The sequence below is a fragment of the Aspergillus multicolor genome, assembly GCF_047715735.1.
Source record: "Aspergillus multicolor strain CBS 133.54 unplaced genomic scaffold BDW74scaffold_15, whole genome shotgun sequence".
NCBI classification, from domain to species: domain Eukaryota; kingdom Fungi; phylum Ascomycota; class Eurotiomycetes; order Eurotiales; family Aspergillaceae; genus Aspergillus; species Aspergillus multicolor.
The window spans coordinates 354,370-373,050 of record NW_027395966.1 but is presented as its reverse complement, the minus strand read 5'-3'; the positions used below and the strand labels follow the sequence as shown (position 1 = coordinate 373,050).

The following is an 18,681-nucleotide window of genomic DNA, read 5'->3' as shown; positions in this document are numbered from 1 at the left end:
ATCAACCCATTATCATAAATTCAGGTATCACAACTAAAAAGCAGATGATTACCGACTAGCAGCCCAGGCCTCCTTAAACACACCTCTCATCTTCTTCGCAACATCCTCATCCTTAAGCCTCTGCGCCAGATACCCCTGCAAATCGTCCCAGAACACATCCATCTCCAGGACAGCCTCACCACTCGGTCCAACCGCAGCCTTGACAGTCATCTCTCCACCTCCAGTAGTCTCCTCGGGTACCTTCTCAGCCTCACCACCCTGTGCCCGACCCTGTCCCTCTGCAACCCTAGCACCCCCCATAATCATAACCCCGAACTCGACGCCCTTCCCACCAGCCAGCAGCTCCTGGTCGCCAGCATCACCCACAACCTCCACAACGGTCTTTCCAGTCCCTGTAACAGGCTTCTTCTTGTACAGGATCTTGATCTTCTCCAGGGGCACCTTGTTGTCGGCGTCGGTGGTGCTCTCGAGGATGCGTTCGCGGACGGCGTCTTTCAGGTCCGAGACGGTTGTTGTAACTAGCGAGACGTTGAGGAGCGAGAATTCTAGCACCGGGTTGCGCGCAGATTTCAGCGTGACGGTGATGGATTTCGAGGAGCCGGGGTTTGCGCTTTTGGATGCGGAGCTCTTCTTTCGCATGGAGGGGCGCGAAGGTTGGAGGCGGGGGAGGGTGTACTGTTTGACATAGTTAGTGCGTGATTTGTTTGAGACTGACTCCTAAGTTGCGCTTCGGAGTTGATGGTGAGAGCAGAGGACGTACTGCAGCCCGAGGGGTCTGTCCTTGGTCGTGGACATAGTCCGTCCGGAGCTTGATGGGACGGGAGTCAAGCGCTGAGACGAAGAGTTTGGTGAATGCGAGTTCCGACATTGTGGTTGAGGTCGTCTTCAGAGGCTGCTAGGTAGATGTACGGAGTCTCTTGAGTGGTATTCTGCGAAGAAGGGTAATGTCATTCAAGAACACCGGACTGATACAATCGTCGCTCAAGACATCAGAATTACCCAATTAGGCGGCGATTAAGCTCCGCTTCCTTTGCGGCCTCAAAGCTCAGGCATCATGTTCTGGACCTGGTACTTTACACCGCCTTAGATAGATCTTTTTGCCGGAAACTACCGCCCGTCCGGCCGCAGAAAAAAGAAAAAAGTTGAAATTTCTCCCAGGTGAGAAAGGCCAAAACACAACTTTTGGCTCACATCGCATTACTTTTCAAAATGGGTAAAGGTCGTCGCATGAAGAAGCAGGGCCCTCCGGCCCCGCTGGATGAGTCAAAAATCACGATGCTCAAGAAACGCAAGACCGACGACGCACCTGCGCAATCAAAGGCGGAAGCGGGAAAGAAGCGAAGACGCACTGACGAAGAAGACACCGTGAAGGAGGCTCCGGTTAAGGCGAAGAAGAACAAGGCCAATGGAGTTGCTAGTGGGAAGGAGAAGAAGGCTGCTGTTGCCGTTGCGCCTGCTAAGAAGGATAAGAAGGCCAAGAAGCAGCCGGAGCCGGAGCCCGAATCGGAGGACGAGTGGGAGGATGAGGATGAGAATATGTCGGACATGGGCGATGCGGAAGAGATGGATGAGGATGAGTTTGATGATCTGGATGGAGTCAGTGATGGCTCCCTGGATAGCCAGGCCGAGGGCGAATTTGGGTTTGGCAGTGACGACGACTCCGATTCCGTGGTGGACTCAGACGATGACGATCACCCACGGCAAACAATGTTCTCGGACGATGAGGACCTCTCAGATGCGGAGGAGAAGCTGACGGCGGCTAACATTGAGGGTCTGTCCCGGAAATTGGACGAACAGAGACAGCAGGAAGAGGAGGAGGCAGAGCTTGAAATGCAGGAAGCTGCATTGCAGACGAACATTGCTGGTGACCGTACGGACGTTTTTGAGGGCACAGAGGGAGAGGGACTGGCTCCTAACCTCCAGCTGCTCCGCACAAGAATCACGGAGACGATCCGCATTCTGGGCGACATGAAGACGCTCGGTCAACCTGGCAAGTCCCGCGCCGACTATACCCAGCTCCTCCTCAACGACATCTGCACATACTACGGATACACCCCATTCCTCGCCGAAAAGCTCTTCAACCTCTTTACCCCCATGGAGGCCTTCGCGTTCTTCGAAGCCAATGAAACTCCCCGCCCTGTTGTCATCCGTACCAACACCCTCCGCACGAACCGACGATCTCTCGCCCAAGCGCTGATCAACCGCGGTGTCGTCCTTGAGCCTGTTGGAAAGTGGTCTAAGGTTGGTCTGCAGGTCTTCGAGTCCGCTGTTCCCCTCGGTGCCACCCCAGAATACCTCGCAGGTCACTACATTCTCCAAGCCGCATCCTCCTTCCTCCCCGTCATGGCTCTCGCCCCTCAAGAGAATGAACGTGTCCTCGATATGGCCTCCGCCCCCGGTGGTAAGACCACATACATCTCCGCCCTGATGCGCAACACCGGCTGCGTCATCGCCAATGATGCCAGCAAGCCCCGTGCCAAGGGTCTTATCGGTAACATACACCGTCTCGGCTGCAAGAACACCATCGTGACAAACCTTGATGCCCGCACCGCGTTCCCGAAGGCCATGGGTGGTTTCGACCGCGTGCTCCTCGATGCCCCTTGCACAGGTACCGGCGTTATCGCCAAGGATCCCAGCGTCAAGACCAACAAGAACGAGCGCGACTTCCTCGCCATACCCCACATGCAACGCCAGCTTCTCCTCGCCGCCATCGACTCCGTCAACCACGCCTCCAAGACCGGCGGCTACATCGTCTACTCCACTTGCAGTGTGACAGTCGAAGAGAACGAAGCCGTCGTCCAGTACGTCCTGAAGAAGCGACCCAACGTCAAGCTCGTCGAAACCGGTCTCGGCGACTTCGGTACCCCCGGATTCACCCACTACATGGGCAAGCACTTCGATGCGAAGATGACCATGACAAGACGCTACTTCCCGCACCGCGAGAACGTCGACGGTTTCTTCGTCTGCAAGCTCAAGAAGACGGGCCCCTCGCCCGCTCAGAAGGCTGGCGAGAAAGACGCCACCGCCGCTGCCAACGGCACCGCCAGCAGAGCTAAGTCCACGACCCCGGCAACAAGCGACGACGAAGTTATCGACAAGACGCCCATCACCGAGGAAGACGGCACTACTTCCGGCGAGGGCTTCGGTCCATTCGACGAGAACGACGATGAAGACAAGGAGCGCATGCTGCGCGCCGAGCGGAACCGTCTCCGTCGCAAGGGTCTCAACCCCAAGGGTGTGCTGAACAAGCCCAAGAAGACTGCGGCGCCAAAGACAGATTCAGAGTCCGAGTCAACGCCAAAGAAGACCAAGAAATCTGAGCAGCCAACTGCTGAAAAGTCCGAGCCCAAGCCCGAGCCCAAGCCCGAGCAAGAAGAGAAGCAGGCCGAGCCCGAGAAGAAGAAGGAAAAGAAGGAGAAGAAGAAACCTGCTACAAAGACGCAACAAGAAGACCTAGCCCCGGCTGCCACCTCGCCCTCTAACCAGGAGCAGGAGAAGAAGCAAACCAAAGCTAAGTCTGCGAGAACGTCTAGTAGTCCTGGGAAGGAGAAGACGAAGAAGAGCAAGGAGCAAGAGAAAGTTAAGAAGGTTAAGGGAAGCAAATAGAGGGATGGGCGGCGTTTATACCTATTTACATTCGTATAAATAATGTGTTTATTTATGGTTCTTTCTAGCATTGTCGAATGAAAAGCATATTCTCAATATACTGTCTGTCATGTCTTAACTAGTACGTCTCTTGTATGATAAACATAACGAAGGGTTTACTACTTCTCGAACGACTTGATGTAGATAGAGTCGACCGACTACCAAATATATTTGGGCACGGCGTTGCACACGAACTACTCCGTACGAAACCTTGTTATCAAATAAAGATAAATCATAGTTCAAAATATCGGTCTAATATACTCATATCAACGATAGATAGTAACTAGATAGTGTAAAAGATCATCGCCGTTAGATGGCATGACGATATGATGTGTAGTGTATGATAAAAATTCCCGGGTATGCCATGCTTCTCCAAAACCCCAAAAACGACTGAACACCAAAATCGAGAGAAATGAACGATAAGAAAGTAAAAACAATCTAACATCTAGGGAAAAACTAAACGAAGATTCCGCTCCTTGAATCGACGGGTTGAGAGCCGCTCTCTTATGTGCGGTAGATCTTGACGACATTGAGGATATTCTTCCTGCAGATGGGGCAGATTTCGACCTGGCGGGCGCAGGCAACGCAAGCACAGACGTGACCGCAGTCATAAAAGAGAGCGTCCTGCTCCTCGCCGAAGCAGATCTGGCAGAGGTCCTTCTCCTCGTCCGCAACCTCCCAGTAACTAATGCCCTTGCCGTGTCGCTTGCCATCCTTGTAACCACCAACGTACTTGTTGCCAGTCTTGCGCTCGACAAAGGTTCCCTGACCATGGCACTGGTCCTCAAACCAGTCTCCATCATAAGTGTCGCCGGTTGGGTACTCCATGAGGCCCTGTCCGTGGCGTTTGCCAAGAATGTAGTCGCCAGTGTAGGAAGCAGCCGAATCGGAAATGTGCTTGCCCTTGCCGTGGTAGTAGCCCTTGACAAAGTCACCACTGTAGAATTCAGAGGTGAAAGTGGCGTCGACGGTCTTGGTGCCGGTAAAAGCCTTCGTGGGGTGGTTGCGGGAGGCGGCCCAGAGGTAGCTGACTAGGTGCTGGGGGCTGGCAAAGAGGCCCTTCTCGTTGTATCCGGCGCGCTTTGCCTTGTTTAGCTTGTCACCAACGATGAAGCAGGCACCATCAGCGGGGTTGATTTCGAATGTCTCCGCTGAGGCGAGGGTGTCAACCACAGTGCCATCGACTTGGTGCCAGACCTGGAAGTCTTTCATCGCTGGCCAACCGAGGTGCTTGCGGATGGCAGGCTTGATGGTTTCCTCCTTCTGGGAGAAAAATGATCCCATGGTGCGAAGCGACTGCGATTCAATGTCAAAAAGCTTTATGTAGTAATAAACGTGCTCCACTGGCAAGACTGCCTCCGGCTCTTCAGGATCGGCATCTTCGGAATTGGTTGCAACCTCCGTAGACTCTTCAACGGGCGCTGTAGTCTGTTCCTCAGGGGGAGATGGCTGAGTAGGTTCCTGTTCTTGATTGTCAGAAGCAGACTGGGTTTGCTGTGCTTCCTCTAGCTCTTGAAAGTCACCCGCAATTATAGCTGCGATCACGGCATCATTCTCAGACGATGTGTCCTGGTCACCTGCCGTGGCAGCTAATGGAGCATCAACCCGGGAAGCCTCTGTAACTCGAGTGGTTGAGGATGGATTCTCCACGTTCTCATAATTGGGCTCAGTAGTCGAAGGGACTGCTTCGTCCGTCACAGCGACTACATCTGCAGAAGCTGCATCGGTTGACGCCTCGCTCTCTGACACTTCAACCGCAACCGTCGTCGTATCGCCAGTAGTTTCAACGACTGCCGGCTGCTCGGTAGCAACTGCAGCGGTCTCATTTGAGCCTACATCCACAGGGTTCTGGTTTCCACTGCCGGAAGAGCTTGGCTCGGCACCTTCAGTAGTTGGAGCAATTGACACGTCATCCGAAGACTCGGAACCGGAACGCTCAAAAACAGCTTCTTCGGGCTTGGAAGTGACCGTGACCGCGGCCTCGGGATCTTTCATGGCGAAGTATTTAGCGTCCCCGTCAGACACAACTTGCATCCAATAACGAACGGGATTCAAGGGCAGATCAACGGTAGCTGTAAGGTCAGAGACGCGTTTCAAAGATACAGTCGAGCCAGCACTGTCGCGCGCGTGGCCAATCTGCCAGAGGCGAACGTTTTCCGGATTGATCTCAGCACCTGCACGTGTGGAGGCCCAAAGCCCGATCTTCTTGCGAACATCGGTGAGGTTTGTAGAGCGAGGTACACTCATGTACATGACACTGCTTGCGGCCTTGGCTTGAGACATGAGATCATAAGAATCGAACAGACTGTCGAGCTGATCATGCTTCTCCAGAGAATAAACTTCGACTTGAATATCCTCAGCCTCTGCCCCACCCTCGATTTTCTTGGAAGAAGCGACCTCACCAGTCTCATAATATTGCTTGAGGTCTTCCGAAACTTCCCATGGGCCTTGGGGACCGGGTAGGAAGTCTTTGACAACATCATTGCGAATGTACATAACAGCAATCGCGATGTCGTGGCCCGTCTTGTGATCTGGTGTCTGGCCGGGCTCCAAGCCAAGATGAGGCCCTAGAGCTGTCTTCCGAGTCAAGCATTCCACTCGGTTGTCGCTACCATCATCGAACGCCAGCCATTTGGTTCCAGGCCCGCCTGGGCGCAGGATACTGAAGAACTTGCCCGAAGTGCGCCGGCCACGGTGGACAATGTACCCGTAAAGCACATAGTTTCCGCATTGCCCATCCAGAAGCCACGGCGACAAATCCACCTCTTCATCTGGTTCCACCCGGTTGTAGAGTAGACGCCATTGGCGAGCAGCCTTATCCAGAGTCTGGCGACCCAACTCGAGGTGCAGAACCGGTGGTAGGACCCATTTTCCTGGCTTGGCACTGAGATACCAACTGAAAGCCTCGCTCGTGGTCTTGACTTTGTCCGCGGGGACGCAAATGCGGGAATTGAAGTCTTTCGGGACCGTGTGTACAGGAGTCTCTGAGACGTCCTTAGACAAGGAAGCCAGCGAAGGGCTGTCGAACAACCGTGCGAGATCCTCCGCCGCCGGAGTACCTGCGAGCTCCAACTCCAGAGACCGACGCAAGCGTTCCCAGAACTCGCAAACGTCACTGGACTTCTCATGCAGGTTGCTCAGGGTGGTGGTGATCGCATCCGTGTCAACGTATTGCAGTGACTGGTCTCGTCGACGTAACTGCCAGAGGAACCTTTGCAGTGCATCGCACAATGGCTTGGGTTTCACATCACAATTCGTGAGGTGCTCCAGTACATTTACACTTTCAATAATTCTGGAGAACGGAGCGATGTGTAGCCAAGTAGCTAGCCCAGCAACATCTGCGCTGTGATTGATGACGGAATCACCAAGTGGCCGGTAGCCGGTCAAGCCAAGGCTGTCCCAAGTTGGCTCAGAGTCACTGGGGTGCCACCAAAGTGACCGAGTAGGGTCGTCAAAGATCCGAATGTACGCATCGAATGCTAAGGTATCATTGCGAAGCAATGCTTGATGCTGGAGGCGCTGACGACGATGAATCTGGTCCCAAGGACCGTGGAAATTGGTCCACCCCCAGTCCAGGTTGTGAGGGTTGAACTGGTGGCAGGATGACTGCATCCACCCGGTGCGCGGCTCGTCTGGATTATAAACAATGACGCCGATCTGTGCAGATACTCTCCAAGTCTCTTTTGTGGGCTCAACTTGGTTAACAGCCGCTGGATATTTACCCTTGAACATCTCGGCCCAAGCTTCTGAGTCCTGCGTCCTATCGAACTTGATGTCCAGATCGGTGTTGGTGGCATCTAGCTCAGCGTCTGCTGGGCCACGAAGAACCTTAAATTCCGTCTCAGGGAAGGTATCATCCGGCTTCGGCATGGTGGATGAGCATTCGATGTAGACGCTCAACGAGCTAACGTTGTTGCCGCGAGGAAAGAACTTGATCGTCCACCAGTATCCCCCAACGTATGCTGGAGGGGAACGCATGATTTTGACCCGATTTGGGTTCTCCTTGGTGCCCCGGACACCCTTGATCTTCCATGTGAGACGAGCCTTTTCTGCGGGACGGTATTCTGGATCGTCGAGAGTAGGGTGGAAATTTTTCTCCCAATACTTGTCTAGGAGCATCGACAAGGGTTAGGACATGATAAGAATAGTAAGGACGATAATATTGAAACTCACGATCTAGGGAGTTGTAGTTCTCCCCTTGTGTCTCAATCTCTGCTAGTTCAGCCTCATCCGGCGCTGAGGTATCCTCCTCTTCTTCTGCCCAATAGGCATGCTCCTCTTCTTGTGCCGGAGCGGACGAATCGGATTCAGCTGACGGTTCTTGAGCCTCACTTTCTTGGGAAGCTTCGGGTTCAGGTGCAGGCTGGGGCTCTGGCTCCGTCGTCGTCGGCGGCGATTCGAGAATGAGGGGCTCTGTAGGAAGTGGAGGAATCTCTTGAACTATTGTGTTGATGGTAATCGGGTCCGAAGGACGGGGATCGCTGTCGAGAGGGAGAGGAACCGGGAGTTGCTCGACAGTAACTGCGCTTTGTCCGTCCATGTTGACAGAGAAGTATGCCAAACGGCAGGTACGAGGTGGAGACAATCAACAACAGAAGATGAAACGAAGAAGAAGAGAACGAAAAGGATTGCAAATGCAAACCTGAGCTTGCAAGGCGCGAGAGACAATTAAAAAGCAGAACAAACAGTGAGTCACTCAAAAAAGGCAGCAGGCGCAGCAATGAAGCAGGCAGAAAGAGGGAGCTGACTGCTGAGCGGGTGGGACAAAAGGCTGCGATAAGGAGGCTTATCTGTACGGGGTAACAGCCGGGGAACGCCCGTGAGGAACAAGGATCTGGGGAAGTTGATGAAAAGAGAGGGATGAGCGAGAGTGCTTGCAAGGATGCAGCGAAGAAGTCGAGTTGGTTAAGCTTGAGAGGAAGTAAAAAGAAATCCAGAAAAAGGGCGAAAAAGGGACAAAAGCCAGAGAAGCGAGAGAGTGACTGATGGGAAGTGCAGGCGAGGCTGTGAGAATGAGGCGGTACCACGGCCAAATCAGACACGCTCACCGCTGGTTCTGCATACAGAAGGATTTCTACAATTCAGCGTTTGGGGTCGCTGGTTCTTATCCACGTCTTGTTGCTCCAAAGAAGTCTTATTCATCCTCATCGGACCTGGCCTGGCCGCGCTATGGAGTATCTATCGCCACTGTCCCTCCCGAGCCTCCTTATCTGGACCAGGATCCGCCAGGCCCAATGCGAATAATGTGAAGGGAGGAGAGACCAACTGCCGGAGTTGTTGAAAAGGGCATCCCCACTCCTTTCTGACAACGTATCTTTGCCCTTGCTCTCCAGGTTGGGGATAGATTGTCTGGTCCGTGGCGACGACTTCGGAAAGTCAAACTAAATGCTATTCGTCTTTGTCGGCCCCGTCAGAGCCGTGGCGATCATTGGAGTCCACGGAAACAACCCACTCAACCGATCGATTCGTTGCGAACAATGATCTGATTGGCCAGATATTAGCTGCTCGCCCACTTGAAACTTTGCCCCTTCCCCTCCCCCTCTGCACTCCAGACGCCGGAAACTCGGGACGAATGGTATCTCCCTTTGTTGAAGAGAAGTTTTGTTCCTGTGGCCTTATCTTTGGTTCTTCTCCCGCTGGGTTCCCACATGCTCGGTTTTTTTTCTGCAATCATGTTTGCCACGCATTCAACTGTCGAGCCCGAATGTGCGCCGAGAACGGTCGGACGTCTAAGCGGTGGAGTCGATTTGTTGTTATCGAAAAAATGATACGGGTTCTGACTGCGGTTTAATGCAGCCTGACCACCCGACTTGTGCCAATAAAAAGCTAGTTTCATTGCTAGACGGGAATGCGCATTATCCACGTCAATGTTGGGATCCCTCTCCAGCGGGAGAGGATTGACCGGCTCGTGCGAAGGTGGCTGCGACAATGAGAGGGAACACAACGGTTGCTTCTGCGTACACCTTAACGGACTGACCATCCGCCTTGATTTTACCCCAGCTTACGGCCTCATCCGGACGAGCACCAGCATCGCTACCATCGAATTCCTGTGCGGTGTTGATGTACACGGCGTGTTCCGCCCCGTTTCGCATTAGACAAGCATTGGCAATGTGGTGTTTGACAATTCCCCCACCGAGAATAATCATTCCTGCGCGGGCAGCCCGTACAGCCATGGTATTAATGCGACGCAGGTCATCGACGATGTCGACGCGCAAACGCTTGGGGGACGCACGGAACGTGTGGAAGTATAACATATCACCAAGCGAGCCATCGGTGAGGGCGGGGCAAAAGATCGGAATGTTATTTTTGGCAGCCCAGTAGAGCACCGAGTCCTCGTGGTTGATCTCGCGGCCTAGGCGTTCAATTATACGGCTTGGAGTCCAGTGTAGCTCATCCTCCTCATCTCCTGTCTCCTGAGCCTTTTTGTTGGCCGCCTCTTGCTCCTCCAGCATTTTATCCAAGATAGGCACCAGCCAGTCTTCAAACGCACAGTAATTGCTGTTGGGAACGATGAGATTGCCGATCCGGTTAAGACCTTTCGCTCGAAGACCAGCACCAGGAGCTGTGAAGTTGCCCATGTAGGTGGGAGCCAAGCACTTGATCAAGTCCTCCTCAACTCCACCGGCAGTTGTAACAATGGCGGAAACATGGTTGTGGCGAACTAGATAACGGATAGTGTCTCGCAGTCCGGAGGAGATCAGATTGGAGGTGTAGCCGAGGAAGATTGTGGTCTTATCACCGGTTTCAGGATGACGATAGGCACGCTGAACGACGGCATTGATCAGCATATACTTCGGATGCGAAGCTTAAAAACAAGAAAATTACCATCTCATTGATGATCCGTGATGCATCAGCGACAGCGCTACTCTGGAAGCCCATGTGCTTCATGTTATCGACCATCTCTGCGACAGTGATATCGCGGCCTAGGTATTTCTCAAAGTCTACCCCGCTGACTTTGTGAGTCCCCTCAGGAACGGGTTCTGAGGCGACAAGGACGGCATTGGTGGCAGAGGAAGGGGGCGCACTGCTCGGCTGGCTTGACATTGTGATGAAACAGGTTATACTCTTTGAAATAATGGAATTGTCACGGTGTCTGGCCAAAGTCTATGATGCGGGGAAGAAATCTACACCAAAATAAAAAAATCCCAGAAAAACGATTGACGCCTGAGCAGTAGGGCTACTACGTTCCGCTGAAGAGTCTAACCGCATTAAGTCTAAATCGAAGTTTGGCGTTCGGATTCCCCAGTTCTGCCTGAACGCTAAGGCATTAGTCTGGCGTTGGCTCAAACCTTGAAGGGTCTCGCCTCAGGCACTAGACTAAGCCTCGATTAGTGCGAGTGACAAAAGTCGCCCAGCGCCTCTAGGGGATCCGCATTGAAGATTGGAATCGGTTTCAATTAGGTGGAAGCAATAATCCCTGACCAACAGAATCCATCCCAGCTTTCTCAGCTTGCACCTGGTGACTGGTTAGCGACTGGCAACTCGCTCCTTACTCCTCTGACTCCCTCTCATCCATGATCCGAGCGAGATCTTCATTCCTCGCCCTTCCCTCCAAACTTCCTTTCTTCATCTCCTTTCCCCTCTCTATTCTTGACTTTCGTTTACGCCATTATTTACCCGACGAACTGGGCTCTGGATCAGGACCACAAATAGTGTTGAAGTGAAGTTTCCCGAGTCGAATATCGTGGGTCCTCCTCTGCCACTGCAGTTTCAACTCCTTGCAGCGTCCCTCCGGCTGTTTGCTTGACACGTTGCGTGCGGTGGGAAGGTAAGGAAAACCGTCTATTCATTTTCAAGCTCTCTTATATTGGTGCCTCTCAACTGTCTCTATTCACGGCCGCCTTGGATCGCTGTCTGTCACACATGGCACATTGAACCACATCGATTCCTATTGACTGGCCGGCCGAAACGCCCTTCCCGTCATGGAAACGATATCCGCTGAGATGAGGTTTCTTCCCGTCCAACAGCCACAACTTCGTTATCGTTTTTTGAATTATTCCTGAGACAAAACAGCGCCAAGTCAAATCCAAGGCGCATTGTTCAGTAACCTCGAGCTCCTCCCGGGACCAGGGGCGTCTCTGCAGTTTCCTGATTCGGCTGGGCTGATTAGATAATTTCGAACATGGCCCGAGCTTCCTTCATTTCAAGATCACGTGTTCCCCACATCCTCTCGCCCTGCGCCGTGTTGGCGACGAGGCGCCTGGTCCCCCTGCCTTTGATCAGAGCTGATTTTCCAATTTGACGTTCCTCGATTTTGTTGAGAATTATAGCGCACAGATCAAGTACATGACTAACCTGCTGCAGGGCTCTCTGCCAGGTTGATCGTTCCGGATAACTTCTAGCATGGTCCGGTGATGTCTGCACGATATCCCCAATCGTCTGGGTTCAACTCCCGTGACCGTTCCCCCCGATATGATCGTCGACCTCCCGCTGGCCCTCGTGGCTCTGACGATGTAGGCCTACCCATGGGACGAGAGCCTCCCAGAGGGCCTAAGGCTTTGATTGACCACCCTCGAAGCGCTTCTTATGGTAATCGAGGTCGAGGAGGCTACGGGCGAGGAGAATTCCGTGACAGGGACCGTGACCCGAGAGAACGCGACCGTGATTTTCGAGAGCCTCGCGATGGACCACCTCCGCCATTTCGCCGCGACATTGACCGGGACCGGAACCGTCGTGCCCATGATTTTAACGCCCGAGACCCGCGTGATAATTTCGGCCCTGGCCGTCGCTCGCGCTCACCTCCTCTCCGCGATTACCGTGATAATAGAGATCTTTCTGGTCGGGATCCTGACCTCGTGCGGATGCGCCGCGGCTCAAGAGACAGTATGATGTCTGTATCCTCTGCAGTCCCTGATGGCCCTTCTGTAGGCCATCATTCCCGCCCTGGCCTGATCCGTGGCCGCGGAGGCCGTGGCGATAGGGATGGTACGCGTGGGCGCGGTGGTGGTCGGATGCCGTATATGGATGATCGCGATTTCAGACGCCGGAGTCGGTCACGCGACAATCGATGGGATCGGGAACGGGATAGGGACCGCGACCGCGACCGCGACAGAGATCGGCCGCTGGACCGTGATCGAGACCGAGAGCGTATGAATGTTGATCGTGATAGAGATTGGGATATTGATAGGCGTGAGAGAGACCGTGATTTGGATCGCCGGGATCGGTTTGATCGCCGTGATGAGCTGGACCGCCGTATGGACCGTGACGAGCGAGATAGGCTCGCGGATTTGTGGAAGCGAGACCGTCCACCAAGTCGGAACGAGAACAGAAATCCTAGCATTTCATCCCTGCCATCGGTTGCGCCACCTCCCATTCATCCTGGTGCGGCACTGGCGGACAGGATAACTGATCCGTCGAGTGTTGAACACCCCCGAAAACCCTCTACGGCAGAGCCTTGGCGTGATATGGAGCGGCTCGAATCTTTGCCTTCTCGACTGGATCCCACAAAGGAGTTCATACCTCCCGTTCCAAAACGTCCCACGCCTCCCGCTGCTCCTCAGGTGCCAGCTTTTGGTTCAGTAACTGCCCCAATCCCGGATTTGCCTCCAGAGAAGCCTCCTGTTGAGCCACCTGCGACGGCGGCTCCATTACCAAAACTCGAGAAAGAGCGTCAGGAACCCTCACCGAGACTTCAGATGTTGCCGCCAACGGGACCAAAAGCAGATCGTGGTTTGCCCCATCATGTAGCGGAACAACGCACCCGGCGTGACGAGACAAAACGTGATGAGGTTTTTGATCACACTCCAAAGCAGGAAAGCCCTGTGCGGGCCTTCAAGCCACTCCAGACAATACCGGTCGGTCTTCAGAAACCAGTCGAGCTCTCTCCACCTATCGCCCCAGCAGCCATGGTCTCGAGGGACGGTGCGATTACCCCCGAATCCTCACCTAGCAAAATAGCGTCGACCACAATTCTTCCAGACGCAACACGGGGCCCTCCTTCGGCGGGACGATCTGCATCTCCAGGATCACTCACATCGCCTCGCATGCATTCGTCAAGTATTCCTACTGGTCCCCGAGCGCTTCAACAACGGCCTCCACCGTCCCGTGGGCCTGCCAAAGGTAACAAGCAGTGGGTTCGACCAGGCTACAATCGTCCTCATTTTGCGACTAGCCCGACTTTACCGCCAAAGAGGGATTCCATCGATAGCCAGCACAGGAGTTTGTCTATTAGCGAAGAATTCAGGCAAGACCCGAAAATGGACATCGATGGGCAGACAACAAGCCCAACTACGAACAGACACCTAGGCAGGGAGAAGGCGACACATGAAGATAAGGAAAACATTCCTATTCCTGAGCCGCCTACGGAGCTACCCAGCGAGCTGCCCACAAAGCCTCAAGATCGCGCCCCTAGTCCTCCCCAACTGTCAGCCAAGGAAGTTTCTCCCAAGCCCACCCAAGAGATGAATGAAGATGCCGTCATACTGGATTTTGGAAGGTCTAGTGATGAGGAGGAGGATGAGAATGTCTTTACCCAGGAGTATTTGGAAGAGAGAAAGCAAATCTTTGAGAAGGACATGAAGGCCTTGCGCGCAGAAATGCCCCCCTCCCCGTTGGAAGATCCGAATATTGTCTCGCTACTCATGCGGATCCAGCTGTTAGGAATTATCGCAAAAGAGGTTGAGCCTGAAAAGACCCAAGAACCGGCCCAAGGGCCATTAGTTCATACGGATGAAGCTGTTCCGGAAGAAGAACTGCAGGTCACTCCACAAGATATCGACATCGACAAGAAAACCGAGGAACATGAATCACCGACAAAACTGGTCCTAGATTCGCTTCCCGACGTGGTATCTGTGGCGAACCTTCCATTCCTGCAATCGGGACCTCCTACGCCGATGTCCGATCTAGACGTCTACCAGGAGAACAATTCAACCCATGATCGCATAAAGGCCATTCTGCGCGGTGAGTTGATTGATCACCGCAAATCTGTTGCTAAAAAGAACGCGGAACTACGAAAGGAATGGTTGAAACGTTACAAGGAGTGGAGGTATAGCGTATGGGAGATGGACCGTGCAAAAGAGAAGGAGAAGACCTCTGTAACTCCAGGGCTGACTCCTCCTCCGGCGCCACCTCCACCAGTAACGCCAATTCCTGTTTTGGAGGGTCGCTCCGAGGGACGCCGGTATAAGGGTAACAGCGAGTTGGATTTTCAGAATGCTCTTCGCGCGTCGGAGATATCTGCGCAGGAAGAGCTTGCGAGACGTCGTGAGAACAAGGCGACAGCGCAGCCAGATTTGAATCGTGAGGCGGTGATCCCGGACATGCTTGAACCTCGGGAGGCCAAAGCCCTCATATTCAAAGATACGAATAACATCGTCGATCCGTCCCAAGCCATGGAGGTCTTCGGCTTCATGCCACCGCCGAATGACTTCACGACTGAAGAGCATGAAAAATTTACGGATGCCTTCATGGCGTACCCTAAGAAATGGGGAAAGATCGCCGAAGCGTTACCAGGACGGGATTTCAAACAGTGTATCATTCACTACTATTTGACCAAGGAAGAGATTAAATACAAAGCCAAGCTGAACAAGCGTTGGAGCCGCCGTGGCCGTGCGAGGAGATCTGCCAGACCCAAGTCCAATGCACTGATGGCCGATCTAGGCGTCGTCAAACCTGATTATGAAGGCGAGGAAGAACCGACACCTGTGACCGACACCGGCCGCCCACGCCGTGCAGCTGCTCCAACCTTCGGGGATACTTCTGCTGATGCGGATCAAAGTGCCAATGGCCGTCGTGGCAATGCAGCCAAGGATGGAGATACAAGTGATAAGCCTTCGGGAAGACGCGGACAGCGAGGAACTGGCGGTCGCGGTGGCCGCAGAGGCAAAGCAGCTCAGCAACAACAACAGCAGCAGCAGCAACAACAGCAACAGCAGCAAGCTCCTTTAACGCCACAACCAGAACAACCGAGCTCAACTGCGCCAACGGTTTCAGCCACAGCGACGCCAGCTGCAAACATTCCAACAATGCCTGCTATCGCAAGCGCAGAAGTCCCTGAGATGAGCTTGGAAGCAGCTGGTGACGTTGGCATAGTGAGGTTCAGAGATCAACTTGAGGGTGATCGGATCGATATGCCACCGCGGTCGAAATCGGGTAGGGGTCGTCCTCGGGATGATCGCACAATCTACACTTTCGAGCCTGGACAGTTAGTAGGCTTTGTCCCGCCAGATTCGTCCACCACATCAAACACAACCAGCTACTGGTCAGTCCCTGAGGTGCGCGAATTCCCTGCGCTTTTAGCACATTTTGGTAGGGACTTTGAGGCTATTGCTAATCATATGAAATCAAAGTCCACTCAGATGGTGAGTAACATGCGCCTCACTCCAATGTCCTCGGTAATGCCGTTGCTGACAAACCATTGTCATACTCAGGTCAAGAACTACTTCCAACGACGTATGGATGCGGGCAAATCGGACTACGAGGAGATCGCAGCGGATGCGGAGGCGAAGAAGGCCCGTGGCGAGCCAACGGCCCCGCTGCCAGTAACAAGCTCCGCTTCCAAGCGTCGCTATGAAGCCACGCCTTCTGCTGTGAGCGTGTCTAGGCCGCTTGCGCCACACACTGAGGCGACGCCCGAGTTTGACGATAGCCGGTTTGCACCCACTGTGCGACACCCTGCGCTGTCCTCTCAGCCGGTACCACCACACGCTCGCTCCCTTCAGGAGCGGGAGCGCAGCATTTCTCGATACCCACCGCTCGCGCAAGCTAGCAGTGCGTCAATGGCGCCTCATTCGCCCGCCACGAGTCTCACTGAGGAATCATCAAGGGCAATCCATAATCAATCTGGGCTGCCGCCACGGATGCAGGGACCCCGCTTGGGATACTTTGAAGATAGGCCACCGACGGTGCTATCCCATCCAAGTTCCCGGACGCTCGATCACCCCATGTCTTCACGGCAAATTGCTGTCTCAGGCGCTGAGATGTCAAGAATGGAGCCTCTTCCGAGTCAAGGGTACAGAGGCATGGATGTGCACGGATCGCCTTTGTTGTCAAGTCAAGGTGTAGCCGCACCCCCACACCAACCCTTCCTGCAACCGCTGGCCCAACCGCACGCTCAGGCACCGGCGTTGATGTCTCACGGCTCACACTCACGCCAAACTAGCTTGACCAAGCCTCCCAGCTCCCCACTTCAGGCAATGGGAAGGCATGAGTCGGACTTGTCTCACATGCGACGTGAATCAATGAGCCAAAGGTCCTTCTACCCGCTATCTGCACCTCACGTTGGCGTTCCACAGCCACCTCCCATCTTGTCCCCTTCTAGGGACCCTCTGCGCACGGCATTAACCCCAGCCGAACCCTCTGAACCACCTCGCCAGGTACCTGCGAAGCGGTCGAACATCATGAGCATTTTGAATGACGAGCCCGAGGAACCGCAGCCGAGGAAGCGGTTCGCCAGTGATCAAGCGTCCTCTATGCCTACAGTTGGCTCTCCTTCGCGGCCAGTTTACACTGGAGGCTCCTCGCTCCCTCAGCCAACACGACAAGAGGAGTCCATGCTCTCAGCGTCCCAGCAAAAGAGCTCAGCGTACCCCCAGCAGAGCCCGTACTTGCAGCCCTCTCGCCCGTACTCCGAGTATTCGTCCTACAATTCAGCGGCGGGGAATTCGGGGTCTGCTGGGAACACCGATTGGCTGGGACGATTTGATCCTCGAGGCCAGCAGGCATCCCAACAGCCGTCCTCGGCTCCTCCGCCGCCTAGTAGTCGCCCGCCCACGACGCTGACATCGCAATCCCCGTACTCCCCCTTTGCCTCTGGTCAACCTCCGTCGAGCCAGCTATCCAATCTCAATGCCCCTTCTCCTGTGCCAACTCCGCCGCCGGTGCCAGTTTCCCAGCGGCCGTCGTACCCTACTTCTGTGTACGCACCATCACCGGCACCACACCCGCAAGCAACTGGCGGAGGGCCGCGCGATATACCATCTCAGGGTTCCATGTACAGATCGGCTATCAACTCTCCAACACTGCGAAACAGCCATGTGACATATCCGACACGTCCAGGGCTGTCCTCGACATCATCATATGGTTCAACCTCACAGGCCGTGTCGGTATCAGCCCATATGCCCGGGACGCCCCAACAGCATCCGAATGGGCCCCAAGCATACCAGCAGCACATGCAACCCTTGGTTGCGCACCAACCTCAACCTCATCGGCCGCATATGGGACTAGCAGGGTCGCATTATGGTCGCAACACGCCGCCTCCGCAATCGCAGTCGTCTAGAATGGTGCCGCTAGCGGGCCCGGTATCTCAGCAGATGGGTCGCTCATACACCCCTCCGACAGTCTTGCAGCCAAATCCCACGAGTGGCATGGCCTATGCACCAAGTGGGCCTGGTAATCCCCACCCTCTTCAGGCACGGCCGGCGGGTCCCGGCGCTCTGAACGAGCCGCTTTCCGGGCCACATGGAGGGTCGGCCCATCATCGGGTTTATAGCCAAGGATCAAATCCATATCCTGGGCCGTTGCCATCCCAGCATTCCAGTCGATAAAGCAGCCCTTATACTGCTTTATTTCGGAATTGGTATATGGAAATCATGTATTATAGAACATTCACTACACCCACATATTCCCCTTCTTCGTTCTTTTCTTTCAAGGAGCTCGATTTATTGGGCAGATATGTTTTTATAGCTATGAGTTGATGTATAGTAGATGACTCAATAGACGATCAGTTCATGATATTGGTTTGAATTGGTATACTCCGTATCACCAGTGACTGATGTTCCAGGCAAATATCATTGTCTTCACCGCAAACTCCATTCAAATATTTTGTTCGGACGACGAACCTTTGTCAACGTTTCTAGAGGAAGAATGATCATGACGCACGACAAGAATACCGAGGATGTCTTATGATTTCAATAGGAGTTGGAGTCTCGGCTTGCTGCTTGGTAAGCTTGATGATGCTAAGCGTGGGATACTGTATTGGCGGTAGCGTATCACTCAAGGCGGGAGGATTTCTCTATTTACAGAGTACTCGGCGTAGTACATCGTAGTAGGAATATTAGGTTATAACTTGTCTAACCATAGATATAACAAAGTCAAATA

General features: G+C 53.8%; 5 protein-coding genes across 5 annotated transcripts; 2 read left to right on the top strand and 3 right to left on the bottom strand.

The window, feature by feature from the left end:
- Positions 1-48: 48 nt before the first annotated feature.
- Positions 49-868, bottom strand: BDW74DRAFT_178947 (uncharacterized protein; the record flags this gene model as incomplete). The annotated part of the gene is made up of 2 exons (XM_073729324.1): positions 49-675; positions 761-868. 2 exons carry the CDS (start codon positions 866-868, stop codon positions 49-51), a joined length of 735 nt encoding a protein of 244 aa, XP_073583091.1.
- A 312-nt stretch (positions 869-1,180) lies between these two features.
- On the top strand, positions 1,181-3,724 carry BDW74DRAFT_154699 (rRNA (cytosine-C5-)-methyltransferase NOP2). Its single transcript, XM_073724718.1, has one exon. The coding sequence runs from the start codon at positions 1,210-1,212 to the stop codon at positions 3,604-3,606; it is 2,397 nt and encodes a 798-aa protein (XP_073583090.1). The 5' UTR covers positions 1,181-1,209; the 3' UTR covers positions 3,607-3,724.
- A 316-nt stretch (positions 3,725-4,040) lies between these two features.
- BDW74DRAFT_29863 (putative MATH and UCH domain protein) lies at positions 4,041-8,736 on the bottom strand. The gene is made up of 2 exons (XM_073732446.1): positions 7,819-8,736; positions 4,041-7,754 (listed from the first exon to the last, which is right to left on the bottom strand). The coding sequence occupies exons 1-2, from the start codon at positions 8,183-8,185 to the stop codon at positions 4,150-4,152; spliced, it is 3,972 nt and encodes a 1,323-aa protein (XP_073583089.1). The 5' UTR covers positions 8,186-8,736; the 3' UTR covers positions 4,041-4,149.
- Positions 8,737-8,760: 24 nt separating this feature from the next.
- On the bottom strand, positions 8,761-10,934 carry BDW74DRAFT_154695 (deoxyhypusine synthase). The gene is made up of 2 exons (XM_073724717.1): positions 10,471-10,934; positions 8,761-10,409 (listed from the first exon to the last, which is right to left on the bottom strand). The coding sequence occupies exons 1-2, from the start codon at positions 10,687-10,689 to the stop codon at positions 9,510-9,512; spliced, it is 1,119 nt and encodes a 372-aa protein (XP_073583088.1). The 5' UTR covers positions 10,690-10,934; the 3' UTR covers positions 8,761-9,509.
- Positions 10,935-12,362: 1,428 nt separating this feature from the next.
- BDW74DRAFT_154691 (MYB DNA-binding domain protein) lies at positions 12,363-18,676 on the top strand. Its single transcript, XM_073724716.1, has 2 exons — positions 12,363-15,944; positions 16,014-18,676. Exons 1-2 carry the CDS (start codon positions 12,447-12,449, stop codon positions 18,126-18,128), a joined length of 5,613 nt encoding a protein of 1,870 aa, XP_073583087.1. The 5' UTR covers positions 12,363-12,446; the 3' UTR covers positions 18,129-18,676.
- Positions 18,677-18,681: the final 5 nt, after the last annotated feature.

What these genes read in the sequence shown, in the direction of transcription:
- BDW74DRAFT_154699 (XM_073724718.1), top strand. Translation starts at nt 1,210, where the DNA reads ATGGGTAAAGGTCGTCGCATGAAGAAGCAGGGCCCTCCGGCCCCGCTG.
- BDW74DRAFT_29863 (XM_073732446.1), bottom strand. Translation starts at nt 8,185, where the DNA reads ATGGACGGACAAAGCGCAGTTACTGTCGAGCAACTCCCGGTTCCTCTC. An exon ending in GAACTACAACTCCCTAGATC is followed by an intron (nt 7,755 to 7,818) that starts GTGAGTTTCAAT and finishes CGATGCTCCTAG; the next exon opens with ACAAGTATTGGGAGAAAAAT.
- BDW74DRAFT_154695 (XM_073724717.1), bottom strand. Translation starts at nt 10,689, where the DNA reads ATGTCAAGCCAGCCGAGCAGTGCGCCCCCTTCCTCTGCCACCAATGCC. An exon ending in CACGGATCATCAATGAGATG is followed by an intron (nt 10,410 to 10,470) that starts GTAATTTTCTTG and finishes GCCGTCGTTCAG; the next exon opens with CGTGCCTATCGTCATCCTGA.
- BDW74DRAFT_154691 (XM_073724716.1), top strand. Translation starts at nt 12,447, where the DNA reads ATGCGCCGCGGCTCAAGAGACAGTATGATGTCTGTATCCTCTGCAGTC. An exon ending in AATCAAAGTCCACTCAGATG is followed by an intron (nt 15,945 to 16,013) that starts GTGAGTAACATG and finishes TGTCATACTCAG; the next exon opens with GTCAAGAACTACTTCCAACG.